General features: G+C 39.7%; 1 protein-coding gene across 2 annotated transcripts in view; it reads left to right on the top strand.

Annotated features, from left to right (window-relative positions):
• The first annotated feature begins 499 nt into the window (after positions 1 to 499).
• The window catches only part of znf385d (zinc finger protein 385D), a 97037-nt gene continuing 77921 nt past the window's right edge, over positions 500 to 19615 (top strand). For both annotated transcript variants that reach the window (XM_023266543.3, XM_023266542.3), the window contains exons 1-2: positions 500 to 763; positions 12075 to 12217. In XM_023266543.3, the coding sequence (XP_023122311.2) occupies positions 742 to 763; positions 12075 to 12217 (165 nt within the window). In that variant the 5' untranslated portion in view covers positions 500 to 741. The remainder of the gene's footprint in view (positions 764 to 12074; positions 12218 to 19615) is intronic.

Below are 19615 nucleotides of genomic sequence, written 5' to 3'. Positions count from 1 at the left end.
TAAGAGACACAAAAAGAGTACATGAAGAAAAGCAGCGAGAGAGAAGGAAGAAAAAAACATTGAAAAAGACATTTACAGCGGTGGAAACAGTGAGAGAGACAAGGACGAGAAAGAACTGAAGGATAGCAAGGGAACAGGAGGAATAAAGAAAAAAGGAAAGGAGCATGCTGGAGATGGAGGCAGGGAAAGGGGGGAATAAGATCAAATGAAGGAGAGATAGTGGGGGAAAAGAAGAACTGAGAAACTGAGGCAGAGGCTTGGTTGACACATAAAACAAAAATGAGACAACTAAAGAGAGGCAGAGAGGCATTTGTGGAGAACAGACTGTTGCTGGAAAATGTAGACAGACACCTCGGAGAGAGAAAAGAAAGAAGCGAAAGGGATTCAGCGTGTGGAGGGGCCAGAGAAGAGGAGGAGGAGGAGGAAGACGGAGGAGGTGGAGGGAAGGGAAGAGCTAAAGAGGAGGGGAGGGGACGGAAGAGGCGAGGGAGGACCAGTGCGAGGAGAGAGAGAGGGGAGAGAGGCTGATACGGAGGTCCACAGACAGCAGCGGCGTGCAGAGTGCAGCATGCACACTGGCCATTGACGCTGCTGTTGGATTGAACACACATGCACACACACACACACACACACACACCCCTGAGGAGTGTATGAGACATGCCCAGGCTGCTGTCCATGGACACACACACACTGGCAGGGCACCAGAGAGGAAATACAGCAAACCCCCGAGCCTGAGGAGCTATGGAGAGCAGCATGTTCTTTGGTGAGTTTGTATTTATGTGTGTGTTTACATCCATAATCTCATCCTCCGTGTGTGTGTTTGTGTCTGCCAGTCTGTGCAAAGTCCCTCATCTAAATGTGTGTGATCTTACTTCTCATTCTGGAGACTAAAAGCATAAGCGGCACAAGCAGTGGTTTCCATTAAAGGAAAAGAGCGTGAAGTTACACACCTCAGAGAGCTCATTTTTTATGTATGTGTGTGTGTGTGTGCACTGCATGTGCTTTATCACAGTCAAATGCAGAGTAGAAGTGCACATTCTCCGCCGTCTCCTAAATGTAAATGTGTTCCAGCCTGTCTGTTACTTGTTCTAAAAAGTAAAAAAAAAAAGAAAGAAAGAAAAAAGATGGATCTGGTGTCTGAAAGTGTGAAGTTGCTCACTGAGGGCTACTAAAAATGTTGAATGAACCTGCTCACCAGGTAAACTCCTTCCTAAAGCTTGTGTCGTGCTTTATTGGACTTAATCCCAGATAGGTGAGAATTCAGAGTTTTGGATTTGATTGTGGCTGTTTAACCAGCTGACTGTCTGTTGGAATCCAAATAAGACTGGAGTTGCCAGCTTTGAGAGCCACTTGATATTCTATGTAGGATATTTAGAGGAATCGAAGGAAGGCCCCCTTCCATTAGTTTTTTACAGAAGAGACTGGAGAAGGCTTTGGAAGACTTAATGCGTGAGCAGCTTCTTGTCAAGTGCTCTTCTCACGGCTGGCTTACAGTCACATTGGAGGAATAATTACACAGGGATCCAGAGTTCTAAAGGGGTGATTTGTTAAATGAAAGACTCTTTTTTTTTTATCCCAGGGATTAAAGCGATCTGAAGTTACAGACCGTGGCTTGTAAGAGCGAGACGGATTTTCTCTTGTGATGCCATACACAGAGGAGGAGGGGGGGAGGAAGGAAAGGGAGCTGGGAGCTTATAAATGAATAAGCTGTCAGGTGCAGAGACAGCTTCAGCTCTTTGAGATCCACCGCTGGTGTCGGTCAGGTGTGAAACTGCTAGAAAGCAAAGAGAAAATAAAGGTGGCGCAGGTCTGGTTGGATGGATGGGTTTGAGTTTGGGCTCGTTTAACCTAAAATCACGAGAAGTGAAAGTGGAAAAGCTTGACGGCCTTCAACCAAAGAGCAGGTCACAGAGGTGTGCTTAGCTTGGGGATGCTTGTCCTGTCTGCATTTTGAATAGTAAGAAGCGTCTTATCTCCTTTGCTCGGAGTAAAACAAAACAAAAGAAGAGTAAAGGTCACTGTTTGTGTACAGGATGTGCAGCGTTTTAGCATTTATGAATGCAGTCCTGAGTGCACCGCACACGCAAAATAGATGGCATCTCTTAAAAGATTAATAACGCTGTTTGTCCACCAGTTCTGCCTTACTGCTGGTTAACTGGAACATGTTTTCTGTTAAAATGATTTATATCAGGCGACGTATAAGACTCTTGACCTTTTTGAAACGAGATACCAGAAGTGAAACAAAAAATCTAAACAAACAGAGCAAAAAGACATATTGCCTGCACCAAAACCAGGCAGTAAACGAACTGTAACCAAGGAGGCTAATAAGTGTTGAGTGTGTGGTGCAATCATACAAGCTATTAGTGTTGTTGAGTCGAAGGCCCGGAGGAAATCTATCCGGTGTGTCTGCTGTTTGCGGTCAGCGTTTAGCAGCACATAAACGTCTTTTTGGTTAACCTCAGATTACAGAGCGCATGGGAAGTGATTGTTGGAGCCGATTCAGAGACATCTGTGTTGATTAGTGAGCTACACTCATGACAGCAGAGAGAGAGCTACAGTATGCTAATGTGAAGGGGATGAAGGCAGCGAGTGTTGTGTAGCTCAAAGCCAGAATGTATGCCACACGCTGGCAAGATTCATGAAATTTCTGAAGAACATAGAGTTGATCCTGTAAAGGTTAACTGGAAAATCAGTGAAAGTATAGCTTTCAGAAAATAAGAATGCTTTAAATCTGCACTTTGTGCTCACTTTGTTCATTTTAATAGGGGTGAAATGATTTTATCCTTGTCGCTTGAAGGGAAGTACTGATCACACAGCATGTTAAGGGTCACAGAATACAATCAGCAAACTCAGTGAAAACACAAAGGTGTTAATCACATCTGGACCATCATCAGCATATGAATGAGTTTCAGTGGAATTCAGATTTATCTAATAATTGGATTTGTATTTGCTGAGGGGAGACGGACGGCGGTGCGATCTTTTTATTTTGAGGCTCTGTGGCTGCGCGGACTCTCAGCCACTCTGGATGGATCTTATCAGAGCAGCTGGCAGGTTCAGGACAGTAAGAGGAGGCAGAAGGTGGAGGAGAGCAGCACAAGATGATTAATTATTAATGCCAGTCGGCGTCCTCCAGACATCATTTTTACTCTCTCCCTCTCTCCACATACTGCCGCAGGAGTAAAAAAACTCGAGCCCAGATACATGAATCCTTCAGGAAGGGCAGAGAACAGTCTGAAGCACACCATGATACAGTAACCATACATATCCTGTCCAGTGAGCTGCTCTTAACATCTCGTACTGTATGTGCTGCATCATTAAGCTTGGTCTCAAAGAGAATGGATAAACAAAGGCCAGTGGGTAAAAACTTTCATCAATTTCAATCTTTTTCAAATGTTTCCACGAGTCAGATCTCATCGCAGTTCTACATCATTGCACTTCTGGGCAAAGCAGGCAACAAAAAGCATCTCAAAAAGCCCCAGGTTGAACGTGTGTCAAGTGGTTTGAGCTTCATTTGGTTCATTATTAAAATAAAGCCCTGAAGCCTGATATCAACTGGCATGATAATGTTGTTAAAGCTGCAATATGTTAATGTCTTTACATTTCCTTGAGCCTCAGAACAGCCGCAGCGTTGCTTTGGTGTTATGACGCAATGCAAGCTGACAAGTTTAGGAATAGCATTCACTCCTCTTTTAGCTCGGTGTTGGCCTCCACCAAATCCTGTGAGAAATATCTTCCTGTTTACCTGTTTTCAGCTATTTGGTCTGACATTTGGTGCTGCATAGGCAGGACAGAGGTACTCGTCAGTGAATCTAAACTGAATCTAAACACTAAAGTACTGAGCTGTAAAACCAAAACAACAAGCTGAAAGTGGCTAAAAATTCCCCCATTGACTAGAGAGGAACAGCAGGTATGAGTAACAAATTCTCTTTGAGTTTGTCACGAAAAGGTTCACCTCTAATTTGTTGATTTAAAATATTGATTAGTGGAGCTTTATCCCTCTGAATCACAAAACTTATCAACAGGTTTCAAAGGCATGTTTCTTTGAAAAATCTCCAAAAATCCAATTTTTTTCCATAGCCAGAAAGGAGAAAGAACCATTGACTTTTCTGCTCTCTGCAGATCCTTGAACTCTGTGTGTTGTCATTCCATTCGAAAAAGGACCCAAATCTAACTTGAAAACCTTGATATTTCATCGAGGTAGCTTTATTCTACATGTAGCAATTAAAAATGCGCAAAAAAGAAATTTTTCATTAACCAGATTCTGTCAAAAAAATTGAAATAAAAGACTGTGCATTGTAGCCATGAAGTGCACAGACACAAATTAAAAATCTAAATAGGAAAAAAAAATCTGTGGCTTGCAGAGCCTTTTTTTCAGTCCTGGTGACACCTGTGAGCACTTCGAAAAATGTTGACATGCTGATTCCAGATTATATTACTACATTTTTGTAAAGTAAATTGTCAAACAAATTAAATTTTTCTATTTTTTAAGGTTTGTGGCATTGTAACTTTGTTACACTGCTGTTGATGAAGTGCAGGGCTTCATATTGCAGTGGTTAAGTTGATCCTGTTTTATTAGCTGATCTGAAATCCCTGTATTAAAGGTTGTCCTTATGTCAAAATCTAATTCTAAGATTTTGATTGAGTTCACATGTTGCATACAAACTATTTTGATTGCAGGTCATCTATTAGCACTGAGTCATTTGTGGAAAATATCTATTTTGTGACAACAATTTGATTTGCCATATATATTCTTTCAGTTCATCCATCCATTATCTATACAGTGCTTTATCCTCATTGGGGTCAGCTGGAGTCTATCCCAGCTGAAGGCAAGGGACACCCTGGACAGGTCACCAGTCTGTCACAGGGCTACACATAGAGACAAACAATCACTCTCACATTCACACCTACGGACAATTTAGCATTATCAGTCAACCTACGCATATTTTTTGGACTGTGGGAGGAAGCCGGAGTACCAGGAGAGAACCCACGCATGCACAGGGAGAACATGCAAACTCCATGCAGAAAGATCCCAGATACGGGGATCTTCTAGCTGCAAGGTGACGGTGCTAACCACTGAACCACTGTGCAGCCCTTTTTCAGGACAATGTCAGTTAAATTTTCACTGTAATATATTTACAACATGCGATTGAGCATTACTACATGAAATATCACCAAAAGTGTGACTGTCACACAAGGAGCAGGGCATAATTTTGTAAAATCGTGGAAGTGACAGTGTAAACACTGGATCAGACACACTAAAAAATTTATGAATTTTGACCATTAAATAATGTGGCTGGGCTGATGTCAGTGGAACCACAGTGCACATGCCATAAACTACCCCTGAAAGTTTAAATCAGTTTGAATTAAATCCAACTCCATTAGTCTCATTATTTAATAGTCATGCCTTGTGTGTCCTAAATTGCTACCTTTGCGATTTGCTAATTGCATTGTTTAAAATTTCAATTTGTAATCAAATATTCATCTGCCCTATCGCCTATTACCTCATTTTTTTGCTGACAGGCTAAACCGACTATGATCACATCCCAATTTAGATTTTATTTGAATATTTGCAGTTACTTGGTGTCAGGTTTTTTGTTTGACAGCTACAGGCACAAAGTAAATTCTTTGCAGTTTTCTGTGTGGCCTAAAATACTAATCTGTGGTAAAGTTTTACATAAACAAACAATTTACAACCTCAACCCCTTATAAATGTCACACTGAGCCACTGGATAGATGGTGCCTGCATGAGAAGCTCACAGCGAGACTCACTATGTACACCGATCAGTACTGGAGAGACTGAGAGGGTGCAATCCAGACAGATATTCAGGCTTCTTATACCACTGACCTTTAGCTTTCTGTTTGTTTGGCTTTGACTTGTTGCGATTACTTTTGTTTTCATGAGTCCAACAAATGCCCTTGACAGAAAAATGGACTACAAGACGAAACTGCAAATTCGTCTTTTTGCGTAGTTGGCCTCTAACTCCCAGGCTGCTCAGACGGTCCTCAACTAGTTATTTTAATGACCGCGACCCGCTGACCTTTCAGTGTGAAGCGACTCTCCTGAGCGATTCTTGATGCAAAGTAGATGAGAATGTCGACGGCAGACTCTCAACCCACCTGGGTCCTGCACTCTACCAGCAGAGTCTAAATTTAGAAGCTGTCAGCATTACGCAAATATTAACATTTATGGCCCAACTTAGGTTAAATATTGACTCTTCCAAACAAAATGATAATCGTGTGCCAGCTGAGTGCCTGACTTTTTCTGTGTTAGTGTTGGAAGTCAGTAAGGTTCAGTCCACCAGCCGTGCAGTCATTTTCCTGCTCTGCCGTATATTTTTCCCCTTTTGTTGGTGGTATCAGATGATCAGGCTTCACAAAACTAAACCCCCCAGGCAGGAATGTACTTCTGTGTTTTGGCATGTTGCTGGATATTTGCTTAATTTTTCACAGCAGGGGACAAAGAAAATCAGATTTTCCTTTTAACATCTCAAATAATCTCAGGTTTAGGAATGCGTGTGAATTTAGATGTTCAGTCCGGCAAGCAGTCAACGGTTTTGCAGTACAGTTCTCTCAGCTAATTATTGTACTTCAAACCAAATTATATGGGACTCTATTCCAAATTTTCATCACATTCTTGAGGGAAATATCTGACGTTTTTTTTACACCACAGATTTGACAGCTATTTCTTCTCAGAATTTTAGCCACAGAAGCAGCTTTTCTCTACAGTATTTCTAGTAATATTGGTTGGGTGGTCTACCACGGTGGTTCAGACTGAAATATATCAACAATACTCAAAAAGAGAGGAATTAAATTTTGCACAGAAGATGAACCACAGTGACTGACTTTTCATTTTGCACCATCTTGACATCGACATTTGTCTTTTGGAAAGAAATATCTCAACTACAATTGGATCGGTCACCATTAAATTTGGTTCAGACCAGAAGTCGTAAAATGTAGCAACTTGCACATATCAGATGTCTCACAGGATTTCCCTAAAAGCTATCTTGCAAATCAGTCTCCTCTATTTTCAGTCATAGAGAGCAGATGACATCCAGGGTTTTTACTGCATGAAGGAATGTTTGGCGCTCCTCCAGGAGGCTTTTAGGTGCCACCTAAAGAAACTTCAGCCATAGCCAAAGGAAAAACAAACAAACAGAAGTCTTTAATTGTTCACTAAGGTTTCATTCACTCAAATATAGTAGACATTTTTGTTGATCAAAAGGTCAGAAATTACATGAAAATGCTGAGATTTTTGTTAAATAAGGGCCGTTCTTAGCCAGTTAAACCTTGGCATGAATAGATGGCTGCAATGAGAGAGAGATAGATTAGAACCTGACACAGAGACCCTATTTAGCTTCATAACTGAGTGTAAACTGGTCTGATATTTTGCTTATACATTCCATCCATTTTTACTAAATGCTACTTCACAAGATGTAGGGCTGTAGGAGATAAACTAGCTAAACTGTCGCTTCAGTTTGCTGGCGACCCCAGGTTCAAATTAAACTGTGGAGGCACACTGTATATAAAACACAGCATTCATCAACACAAAATTGACCTAAACCTGCATTTTTTTCTAGCATCCTGCAGGGGGGACACTTCAGAAGCCAGACTGTATTGAAGCCTGTGAGAAAAAAAAAATCGCACTTTTCATATAATCTGCTAAGTAAATGTTTTCCTCACAAATTTATGACCTCAATCACTAATTTCAAGACTTCTAAAAATGGTGCGATCCTAATTTTGCAAATTATGGTCCCATTTACAGTAAAATAGGTTGCAGCTGTATTGCCGTGCAGTGTCATCGAGTTCTCAGTCAGATCTGCCCCTCACTTTTCACAGCAAGATGGTAATGGCCAAATGCCAAACTTGAGGTTTCAAAGCTTTATTCCTGAAAACCAATGGGTTCTGTCACGAGCTAACATTTAATATACAGTGTATGGTTTGAGCAGAATATCAGAAAATCTCCAACTACACCATTTCCAGGTAATACAAGCTGGTTTGATTATTTCCTGGGTACGACATCATTAATATCTGTGCATGTTTTAACAGTGTAGAATGTAAATGAATCCTCTTTTAATGTAGTTATTTTAAACGGATTGGGAAAAAAGAATAGGCCATATATGCTAATTTATTCTGCTTAATATTCTCTCCCCATTTAGTAGCAATCTAACACCACCATTCTTGTATTTGATTCTGATATGCAGGAGTACAATTGTTATTCTTGATTTACAGTGAAATGATATCAATCACAGGCACTTACATGTTCTATACAAATAACAGTGGCTTGACTGGACTTGACAAGTATTTAATATCCATTAATTACTTTTCATTCAAATGCAGCCCCTTATGTAGAAATATTTTGCCTGTCAGTGTTGCTTCCATGGCAACCCTGAACTCACAGAGCCCCCCCTCCCTCCCCATATTACAAATCCTATTTTAACTCCTGGTTCAGATATTCATGTTGCCCTGAGGAGGAATTACATTAGCTTTGGTGATCCCTTTACTTTCCCACTAGTGCCTACAGCAGTCCCACATTTCAATTTTACTAACTTTGGTTCATTAACAAATATCTGCGAAATGCACCCTGTTCCTATTAGCCTTAGTTTTAGTTTGAACTTAGTGACCATCTGCAAATATTAGCATGTTGACACATTAAATGAAGATGGTGAACCTGGTAAACAACATACCTGTTAGACATAAGTATGTCAGGATGCTGATTTAGCTCAGAGCACCTTGATTTGTTACTGTGTCACATGTTTGATACCTTTACTCTGAAGCATTATAAAAGTGGTACATGAATTCCTATTTACCCACTGATACTTCTAATATGTCAGGTCAACATTTTTGCATCTGGTAAGCAGTGGACAATGCATTCAGGGGTGGAAAGCAACTCAATTAATTTGCTTACCTTTTAAAGTACTTTTCATCTCCCTTTTACACTACTTTGTGCTGTACTGCATTGTAGAGTGAGATAATATTTGTTTTTGATACAAAACATATGGTCAAAGTAATGGAATATGTAATGTCACACACTTAAATCCACAACAGTATATAAAGGAGTTCATAATAGGTTCAAAAGGACAACATTAAAGTGCTGCTTACATTAATGAGGTTATTATAGTCCCAAAAACTTGACTTTAAAACATGTCGAAAGACCTCATTCAAGTTAGTCTCATGACTTAGAAGTTTTAAATGGTCCTAATGCTATTTGTGACTGCGTCAGTCGAATACCAAGACTTTATTCTGAGTTCTGTTTCACTGGTGGAACGAATCAGCTTTGTGTGATGTAGGAAAAACTCCCAGACTTCTGCCATGGTGGCATGTCAGATTTCATCTCCTATCCATCAGCAAACCAAACATGACCCTATCAAACAAATTCACATTTAAGTTTGTCACTCATCATCTCAGTGCAGACTAATCCTGCACATCAGGCCCGGTGTGTTTAAACGGCCTGTTTTGACTGTCGGGTTGATGAATGGTGGATTTGGCTGGGAGTGAGGTGAGGCGAGCCTGAGGGCTGACGTCAGGCCGGCATGTCGAGAGATGGCACGGTTGGATGATCTCTCCAGAAGGACATGCTTTGTTAAAGTTGGGACTAGGACATGCCTCCACATGAGAGACGGCATGTGTTCTTTTTCCAACAGATGGCAGCGTTCTGGCGACTGGAGGGAGAAGATAGAAGACAGAACGAGAGAAGGGGGGACAGTCTGTGGTTTTTCCCGCTTCTTTATGACTTTTGCTTTTTATTTACCCTTAACCGCTGACTGGGGACTGAAACGTGGCAAACCTTGTTTTTATTTGTCTCAGGACAGTGGTTTGATACTGTATCTGCCAGCTTTTTAGAGCCACGCTGGCCTGGAGTTCCACTGTTGTTAAATGTGCAGCGATAAAAAAAAAATCATCCCTCTGGTTCTCATTATAGCTTTGCGAAATAGCTTCTTTAATTCCTAATGTTTTGGAAGGCTGTGACAGTTTTCTCTGCCCCCCCCCCTTTTTTCAATCCTGCTGTTGAAATCAGCCCTGTGCTGTTTCCAATTGGTGGTTTAAAGGCACTTTGCTGGCGTGGCGCGCTCACATGACAATAAAAGTGAAGTATTTACTTTTGTTTTTCCTAGAGATGTGTGGGCCAGGCCTCTCTTGCTATTGAATCATCTCAGAGGACACACTGTGCTTGCTGCACTCATTCTCCACGTCGGCTATTTGTGGTGACAATTTCAGAATGAGAACATCTGTTTCGGAGAGATAAACATCATCGTAGCATCACACTGTGGTCATCTGCATGTAGAGCTTGTTTTCTGCAGACAGAACGGATCTGATCATGATTACAAGGAGAAATTGAATTCAGTGAATTCACAGGCCTGCATCCGCTGAATGACAATTCACAGTAATTGAAGCTATTCTCTGGACCGTGATGGTGGTAGACGTGTCAAAATACTACATAAGTGCAAATAATTGCAGACTGCAGAAATACTAGTACGAGGAAGTACAGGAAATAGACACATACTAGTGTGTATTCAATCAAGAGTACAGAAAGTAAAAGTGTTAACGTGATAGAATGATATTTAATGAAAACGCAAAAATAGTTCAAACATTTTCTAATTAAATGACACCAAAATTACAACAAAAGCAGTAAAAACTTTTAATTTATCTTTAAAGTTCAGTCTTGACTCTAGGGTCAGTAAGTGTTCTCTTCCAAAATAATACATCAAGGTACACTAATGGGTTTTTTGGACCTTGATGGATTTAAAACTCAGAAAATCTAAGATACTAGGTGTTAAACAACAAAAAAAAAGAAAAAAGAAAGAGACAGTGAATAAAAAATGATACAAAATGTATTCAAAAATGCAATAAACTGGTCTACATGGTCTCATTATGTATAATAATTTAAAATCCTTTATTTATTATCAGTGCAAGCTACAGGGGAGTAACAGGGATCGTGGCTCCTTTAATAAGATATGAGCCCCCTTGCGCTCTTTTTGAAACATGATTCGTGAAGTTTTTCAACATACCGTCTAAAATACAGACGGCATGCTATTTTTGCATTTGTATTTTTCTGTATCTTCATCATCATGGATCATGTGCAAAGTTTGTCAGTTATCAATGTTTGATTCATGCATGAGGGTGACTCATCACTTATTCATTTTAATAAAGATGCTGACATGCATGCTGTTCTTGCCATCATCTTCGAAGCATGACTCCTAACTATCATAAACTTCACTCACTTTCACTCAAAGATCTGAAAAAAACCCACAACTTTTATGAAGCCAACTGCTGTAAAACAAAACAGGACAAGCCGGACCCGCCGCTGTGCTGAAAGCAGACAACAGCCGCTATTTTTCCTGTTTTCTTCTTATTCATACTCTTATTGATTTGAATGATGGCAAGAAAAAGCTTAACAAATGCTGTATCTGTTGTTTCTGAGAATGAAAAAGAGAAAAAATTGAAATTTTCCAAATGTAAGTGTGGTTTGCATGCTGCTTTCGATCATATCTCGCAGCCTTCATGGCTGAGGTGTGTTAAAACAGTTCAAAACATTTTGTAAACGGACCTTGAGCTGAAATAATTTAATCTCAAACATTGGAGTGTTACAGCATTTAAGTCTTCAAAGAGGAATTTAGATTATGATAAGTTTGAAATAAAATAATGAAAAGCATTGCTGTAATATGAAGAAAAATGTAACTCTTAAATTATGGAAATCCCCCATAGGCCATGAGACTGGAGGTTTTTCCAGTTTTAAAACATTAAAATGACCTAGATTGGAGATTTTGGGGATTTCCATGCCATCAGATGAGTTACAAGCCATTTTACAAATGGCCAAAAATAGTTCATACTCCTGACATCAATTTAAGTCTGCACTAAGAGCTCTGGAGCTGAAGTACTGGGTGTCGTGCCTCGACAGCCTTGGGTGCTCCACAGCTCCATAGAATTACACAAATAAGATGCGAGGACATTGAGATACGCAGACTAATCAAAAGCTGAAGGTTCATTTGGATGTAAGCTGTGAGATTTTTGGCTCAGGCGTCTTTCCCTGCTGCTGTGTGCTCTTCATCATGTTGCCTTCGCTCTCCCTCCTACAGGTAACACATGTCAAAATGGCCTTATGCCTGCCCTGGTGCGTCCCACCCTCCCTGCTGTCCAGACCTCGCTGGGCATGAAGCAGTTTCTCCCGATTCCACTGGATTCAGCCTCGGCGGTGAGCCTCTTCCCAGGATTCAACACAGTGAGTCTCAGCCTTATCTCTTTGTGTGTCACGTGATCTGCTCGCCGGCTTTCAGATGCCGTTTGACCCTCGCTAAGGTCACCTTGAAGGACACCTGCTGCGATCAGAGCCCGAGATATGACTGTCTTTGTGTTTCCCTGCTGTTTCTCTTCAAACTGAAAACATTCTACAGTATCTCTGATTCTAATAGAGATCTATAATCTGCACATTTGTCATCATGTTATCTGTGTCTGAGCTGTTATTACTGCCTCAAAGCTACAATACAGAGCTTTTAGCTTTGAGGCAGCGAGGTTCAGCCTTCCTGTTCATGCATCTGTCTTATTATCAAATGCTCGCTCATACATAAAACATCTAATTAAGTGATTCTTTTAAAGCTTCGATGCAAGTTTGAAATGGAAGGAATGCGTTTGCCGGTGCTGACACTTCCCTTCAGAGGAGTGTATGTTTCTGTGGAGAAATGTATGTTTCATTATGCAAACAATAGAACAGAAATTGTGCATGTCAAATATTTGAGTGTATTTCTATTACTAAAGGCCTATAGTTTGTCTTTTTAGCGACACCAAAATGCAAAGAAGCTTTTGATTATTGTGATTATTGTGCACTTACTCTGCAGATAGTTTACTTATTCTGCTTTATCGCAGTGATTTATAGACAGCTCTGTCTTTAAGCTCTAAGTTCAGGAGCAGGTTATTTCTCTTGGAGGAATTTGCCTGCACAGTACGACTCATCTCCTTGTTAACATTCACATCTGTTTTTATTTTTAGCCCAGTCACAGAAACACGCAGAGAAAATATTGAAAACTATCCTTCATCCCGCTTGTTTAGCAATACAACAGCACGGTTGGAAACATGACAAACACTCCTTGTGCTTTTCCTTTAAAAACAGCCAGTGCTACAGTAACAGCTAGAAATGCTTGGGAAATAAGAAAATTCTCAGAGCAATTGCGACAGAACATTGTCTGTGGTGCACTAATGACTGTTTGGAATACTGTGGTGTTAATGTCAGCCACCTGTTCTTGAGAGTAGCATCAAAGTTCATCTGCAAAAATGCTGCAAATAATTTGGAAACACTTTATTTTGCATGTCTGTCCAGATAATTAGCTAATAATTTCCAAGATGTTTCCTGGAAAGTACTGTGTAATTTTGTTCTAATTACAGGGAAAACAGACGCAGCGTTTAAAAGCTACATTTTCACACAACTGTTTCAAGTAATTACAAGTGTAATCTAAAGAGTTAATGTACAGCCACACAGCTGAACATCAAAAACTGTTCAGTTTGTGTGTTTTCTAAATAATTAGAGCTAAGCTCAACAATTATTTGCATGGAACATCATAGAAAATACCAAAACATTACACATCTATAAAATTAAGCGTTACACAAACCATGGCAACACAATACTCCTCCTACAGCTAAAATAAACATCCCCTCTGGTCAAAATCAAGTTTTTTTTAAATTTTTTTTTTTAAAAATCTTGTTAACATATTCATATAGTGAAAACATGAATTCAGATTTTCACAGTTTCATTCGTAATAAATCTACAAAAACAACTTGTCAACCTGTCAACTTGCAGGATTTACTTTCGATATCTTTATTACTCCGCCAAGGAACACGGCGGGGTTTTGTGACGTTCAACGTACATTTGTCCTTCTGTTAATCCTTTAATATGTCTGTCTGTCTGTGCACAACAATACTGAAAAATGGAATAACAGATTTGGAAGAAATTTTCAGGGAAGGTCAGAAATGACACAAGGAGCGATGCGGTTTGTAGTCTGGATCCACGAATTTGCTAAGGATTTCCGTATCACTGCGAGATAGCGGCACAGCATCACTGTCGCTATGACAACAAGTGAACGCTACGTCTGCTGCCTGCTGACGATCACATGATTGCGATCCTACTACAAATCGACTGCTGCTGACTAATTGGGACTTATCCATCGGAAATTATAGAACGACTGAGCAGCCTTGGCAGAGTACTGCGCTCTCTGAGTACATTTCTTGTTTGTATTTGGAATAAATTTTTGGTTTGAATACTTATAGCTGAATTTCTCCAACATTACAATTTGCTGTTAAATAGAGTACAGTTGTTTTACAGTGTTGAATTGTAGGCGAGCCAGTGTGCTCAAGCTGCAGCAAATGGGTAGGGGTGCATGGAGAGAGATGAATTTCAAAATTTTTGATACACAGAGACGTTTATAGGCATTAAATCAATGATCGGAGATGGGCTTTAAGACAAAAATCACTTGCTAGCTTTATGTGGCTACAGAAGACTAGAGTGAATGTGGTCATGTTAGACAGATCTGAAGTTTAGTCTGGTTGCATCTCATTTGTCTGCTAATTATGTCTATACACAACTAACTTACATGAGAAAATGTGTTTTAGATCACAATTAGGAGAACATGTGATTAATATATCTGGCATGTAAATTTTAGTATCAAACATATCAGTAAAATGTTCACTGACAACCATGTTAATTTTTCAATTACTGATTCATTATAAAGAACATTTTTTCAGGTAAAAATACTGAAATTCTCCAAGTTTGAAATTCTCAAATGTGTGATTGGACTGATTGACACACACAAAAAATTGTCTGAATAATCGCTCATATTTTACAGACCAAACAAGTGGCCTTTAAAAAAATAAAATGTACAATGCAACTAAAGCATGAACAAATCTGGATATATTTTTAGCTTAGGTTCACAAAGTTCTCCAATCTATTCTGTTAGGGTCAACTGTACTGTAATCAAGGAGACCAATAACAATATTTGGAACTATTGAAAATTTGCAGTAAAAATGAAAATTTTGGTGTTAAAACTTAGAATACCTCAAACTTCAACACAATATTTACTGTAAAGCATTTATTTATTTATGCCTTACATAATCAAAAGGGAACTGTTGAACATGTACTCTTCATGATTGGCTGTTACATGTGATGTACGACCAATCAGATGGTGCTGTGGGATAGGAAGATATGGCTGCACCAGAACCATTTATTTAGTCTGGAAATGATGGGGAAAAAACCCCACAACAAACAGAACACAACAACCTCTACTATGCTGTGATTGTTATTGGCCTGTTTTGTTGTATATAAATTGGTATATTATGGGTATACCATTTATCTTTTTGTGATATATTTCCGTTTAAGCTCCTTTTTAAACCAGGGGAGCCATAGTAGCTGCTGTGAACTGCTTTCTGAAATGCGGCGGGAACATGTGGCTGCCCAGACCTTATTGGATTTGTGACCAGTGAGGAGCTACGTTTTTAAATGGAGCACTCACCCGGTGTGCATTTACTGTACCGGGACGCGCGTACACTCGTATGGATCTATTGATTCTCTTTTTGAAAGAAGAAAGTAATTATGTGGAAATATGTGGCCTCACGCGGCTCGAATCACCGAGGTCATCAAAAAAATACGATGACTCTTGGAGAAAAAAAAGAAAAACCCTGACAGATAAAAGTCTAAAAGGGTTTTTTTCATGGTCTCCTCAAGAATTACGGGGATAGCTCAATTTAAAATCTACTGGAAAGCGAGGTTGAAATATGGAGCACAGCTGGATAAGAGTGAGAAAAAAACACGCACATGAAGGAAGGGAGAAAAAATAGGGGACATCATGGAGAAAAGGCCAGATAACCCATGGGAAGACAGATTGTTTCTGCAAGGAGAGTTTCATGAGAAAGTTCAGGAATACTGCGCCCCTTTACCCGCCCTGTCTAATCTGTATTTAACAGACTTGTCTGCAGATAATGAGTAATACACTGGGAAGCCTCCAAATGGTGGAAAGCTGATACTAGATTAACACAAAGTAATCACCTCTCACTCTCCGTCGCACAGACACGCTAACACACACCATTCTCACTCTTTCAGTCCTCTGCCTTTCTCTTTCAGCCTCTTTCTGTTCCCCTTTTCCCCTTATTCTCTCAAACTTTCCTCTCAGCTCCTGATTTCCTAATCACCAGCAGAATGTGGTGCGGATTTAAAGCAGGAGATGATACCAGAAGTTTTATTCATAGTTAGTTCATACTGTTCTACAGTCTGTTGTGCTGCAATACAAGCCCTCTGCAGCGCTTTCAGCACCAGTGTAAGTTTGGTTTCAAGGGTGCAACAAAGGAGCCTGTTCGCCAGCTTGCAGGTCTGATCGGATTTCTTTATGTGTCACACAGCGGGTGGTTTGCTGGGTGAGAAATGATGTTTTTCAAATGATATAAACAGTGCTGGATATGTGGAATCAGGCCACAGACAAAAAGTTCTGAATTGAAATTGAGTAAAAGTACAAATAGGAATGAACGTTTGTGATATTTACTTTTACATGTCTAGCATTTAATGTAAAATTTAGAGTCAAAAACACAATATTTCACTGTGAAATTGTGTGGCATTCAAGTATAAAGCTGCATAAATGGACTACTAAAATATGTTCATAATTAAATTACACAAAGAACTTACTTAGCTTTAACTAAAATGTTGCTTTCCATCTCTGCATATGCACAATATGGCTTCACTCAAGCAGTTTATTAGAAACTAAGAGATCTCTGATTATAATTGTGCACAGAAACCAAACAGCTGTTTGATTGAGTGGAGCAGATTTTGTGATTTACAGATCAGGCTGAAGCTAGTTTCCATCTGCACTCTCACTGAAAGCAGACGCTTTATATCTGCTCAGATGAGGTCAGATTTGCTTACGTGCCTCCAGGGCTCAGTAAACATTTACGCTTGCTTATTCAAAAAAATACCGAGTGATCCTATAGATGATGATGACAGTTCTTCCATTAACACACAGCAGCAGTAAGAACACACTTAATCTTGGCAGAATTCATTTTATCAGAGGCATTTTTCATACGTGGTGCAATCGAGTCTACAAAATGTGGATAGTGTGCACGTGCCCACACCTGCATGACATAAGACTAATACCAAAGCCTCTTGTTGAAACTTAGCACAATCCTGTTCTGGGATGAGTGACTGACACAGTCAGGAAGTCCTTAGCCAGAGGGGACAAAGGGGTGTTTGTTTTCTCTATCTGTCTGTCTGTGGTTTCCCCTAGTGGGAGGGGGGGGGGGGGGGGGGGGGGGGGGGGGGCTTAATACAATAAAATGTAACAGAAAAATGTGGCTTTGAGCGATAGAGAAGACATCATGCATGTAACTACATGGGCTCAGAGACACATGGGGTAAAGACGCCTTTAAGGAGGAGTCTCCAGCTCAAAAGTAGCTCAGATAAGTTCAGAGGAGGAAGGAAAGTAGGATTTAGTCATGTTTTTACTCCAGGTGTTGAACATTTTATGAGCTGAATAAATCTCCTACCAAAGGTCAGAGATTGATTCACTTTTTAAAATCAATCGGTTGATTAGTTTTTTGTCTCTTGACTACATCACCTGTTCACAGTGTAGAACATTGTATATTTACTACAGAGCTCATAGTGAGATGTACTATGAAGCAGGAATGATGGGTTAACAAAGGATACTGAGCCTAAAGTCAGTAGTTTGATCACTAATACTGCACAGTAATCTACTCTGGAAGAGGTTCTGTTTACTCAGCTGTAAAAAGCATGCTCTTATTCTTGATCCTGATTTGCTGTCAAGAATGTTTTACACTGCTAATAGAACACAGATTGATTAGTGCACTGGTATTTATCACAGAGAATACTGAATCAATAACATTGATCGCTAGGGTTGTCCATACAGTCGGAGTTATTTGATATTTAGTATCTGCCAATACAGAGTCCCAATGTAATGCTATTTTCCCAGATAATCCACACTTCAAGAACATCACAGTTATTAAAATCAGTCTAATATATATGTAGGTGCTTACGAACCTTGTTCTAAAGCTGCAGTAGGACACTGTTTGAAATGTGGTGTGGAGAAGGTAGGGTGTGTAGTTGCTCCACAAGCTCCAAAACATGACAAAAACTTGTATTCTTTACATGCATGTCAGAAAATGTACTGTAGATTGGCTGTAGTACCTGGGTTTTCCCCAAGGTGGAGCCTCTTACTGTTTAATATTGCAGCGACCAGGGAAGGCGGTCACTTGGACTACAGGGAGTTCCATGTCTACGCAGGGAGTGCTGGGGAAGTTAGCCAGCAATGGGCACCATGACAGAGACTTCTGTGATGCTTAATGTACTCTGCTGGTCAAACTTGCTGTGGAGAAAATTTCAGTTCACTAATCTGACAGCTTTTTGGCAGCAGCTGCAAAAAAATTATCAGTCTTAGATCGATAACAGACACTGAAAAAATAACACTCACTTAAAAAATACCATGACAGACCACAGCCCCGACCATTATTTAAGGACAGTATCATTTAGTGATTATTGTGTTTAAATGTATAAATCTTAATATGCATGTGTTTCATTTCTACCAGCATTTCTATCTTGCCTTAAGTGCAGCAGCAGTGTTGCTATTTTATGTGATATGTTTTTTATATCACTCATAGCTCTGTAATATATCAATCTGTTCTTCTTGACTGTAAGCAACACCAGTCGGTCAGTTTTCTGCACAAGAAGAGTCACACAATGCAATAAAATGCTGCTTTTTGCGGCAGAGTGCTCCGAGTCTGATGAAGAAGCCCTGGTTAACAAAAAAGCCAATAACCACCGTCATGTTACCCATTATCTGTGATTGGGGCGTTGCGTTTATTGAGCCAGCGATTGCTAAGAAAGTCTTGCAAGGTGGAAGATTTTGTGTACATACAATAATAAGCCAGCAAAATTACTGATTTGTGTTCACAAATTGATAATATGGGGATTTCAACATGTATTTACAGTATAAGATTTCAAAAACACCACAATTTAGTCCAATTGCCCACTAACTAAACACATCCACATCTGTATGACCAAAATCAAAACAAGACTATAATGAATTCAAACAGCTCATTTAGATTAGATTGTCCGTGACATTCTAATTTTCACTGTTTATTTTGCACCACTATTATTAATATATTTCTTCTCTCCATGACAGTTTCTGGGCTCCGGAAGAAACAGATATTGCCATCTGGTTATTTTATCCTTCAACAGTACCTACAAAATTCAGATTTTTCCCCTAAATTTGCTCTATTTCCCTGCCCTCCTAGTTAGACAAGGGCGCCCTGTTTCAACATGTCAGGGAGCATATAAATTCTTTGCAGCACCTCTGACCTGTAGATAAACATTGTGCTAACACATCTTGATTAATTAATGAAAACATATCTGGTGCAATCACAATTTTTGGTTTTGCCAATTATATCATTCCTCATCTGTTTTCATATAATCAAGCAAGAGAGCAACAGTGTCACATTTCATCGTGTCATCTTGTCATTGAACTTTCTCAACTATTAATTTTTAACTGAAGGGAAATTGTGGAAATTATCACCAAATAAAAAATGGAGTGGATTTTTTTTTTTTTACAGCAACTTACACTTGTTAACATGCAGCGTC

This window comes from Amphiprion ocellaris, chromosome 9 (assembly GCF_022539595.1).
Source record: "Amphiprion ocellaris isolate individual 3 ecotype Okinawa chromosome 9, ASM2253959v1, whole genome shotgun sequence".
Lineage (NCBI taxonomy): Eukaryota > Metazoa > Chordata > Actinopteri > Pomacentridae > Amphiprion > Amphiprion ocellaris.
Note: the sequence above shows the minus strand (reverse complement) of the source record. Positions and strands in the feature narration are given on the sequence as shown.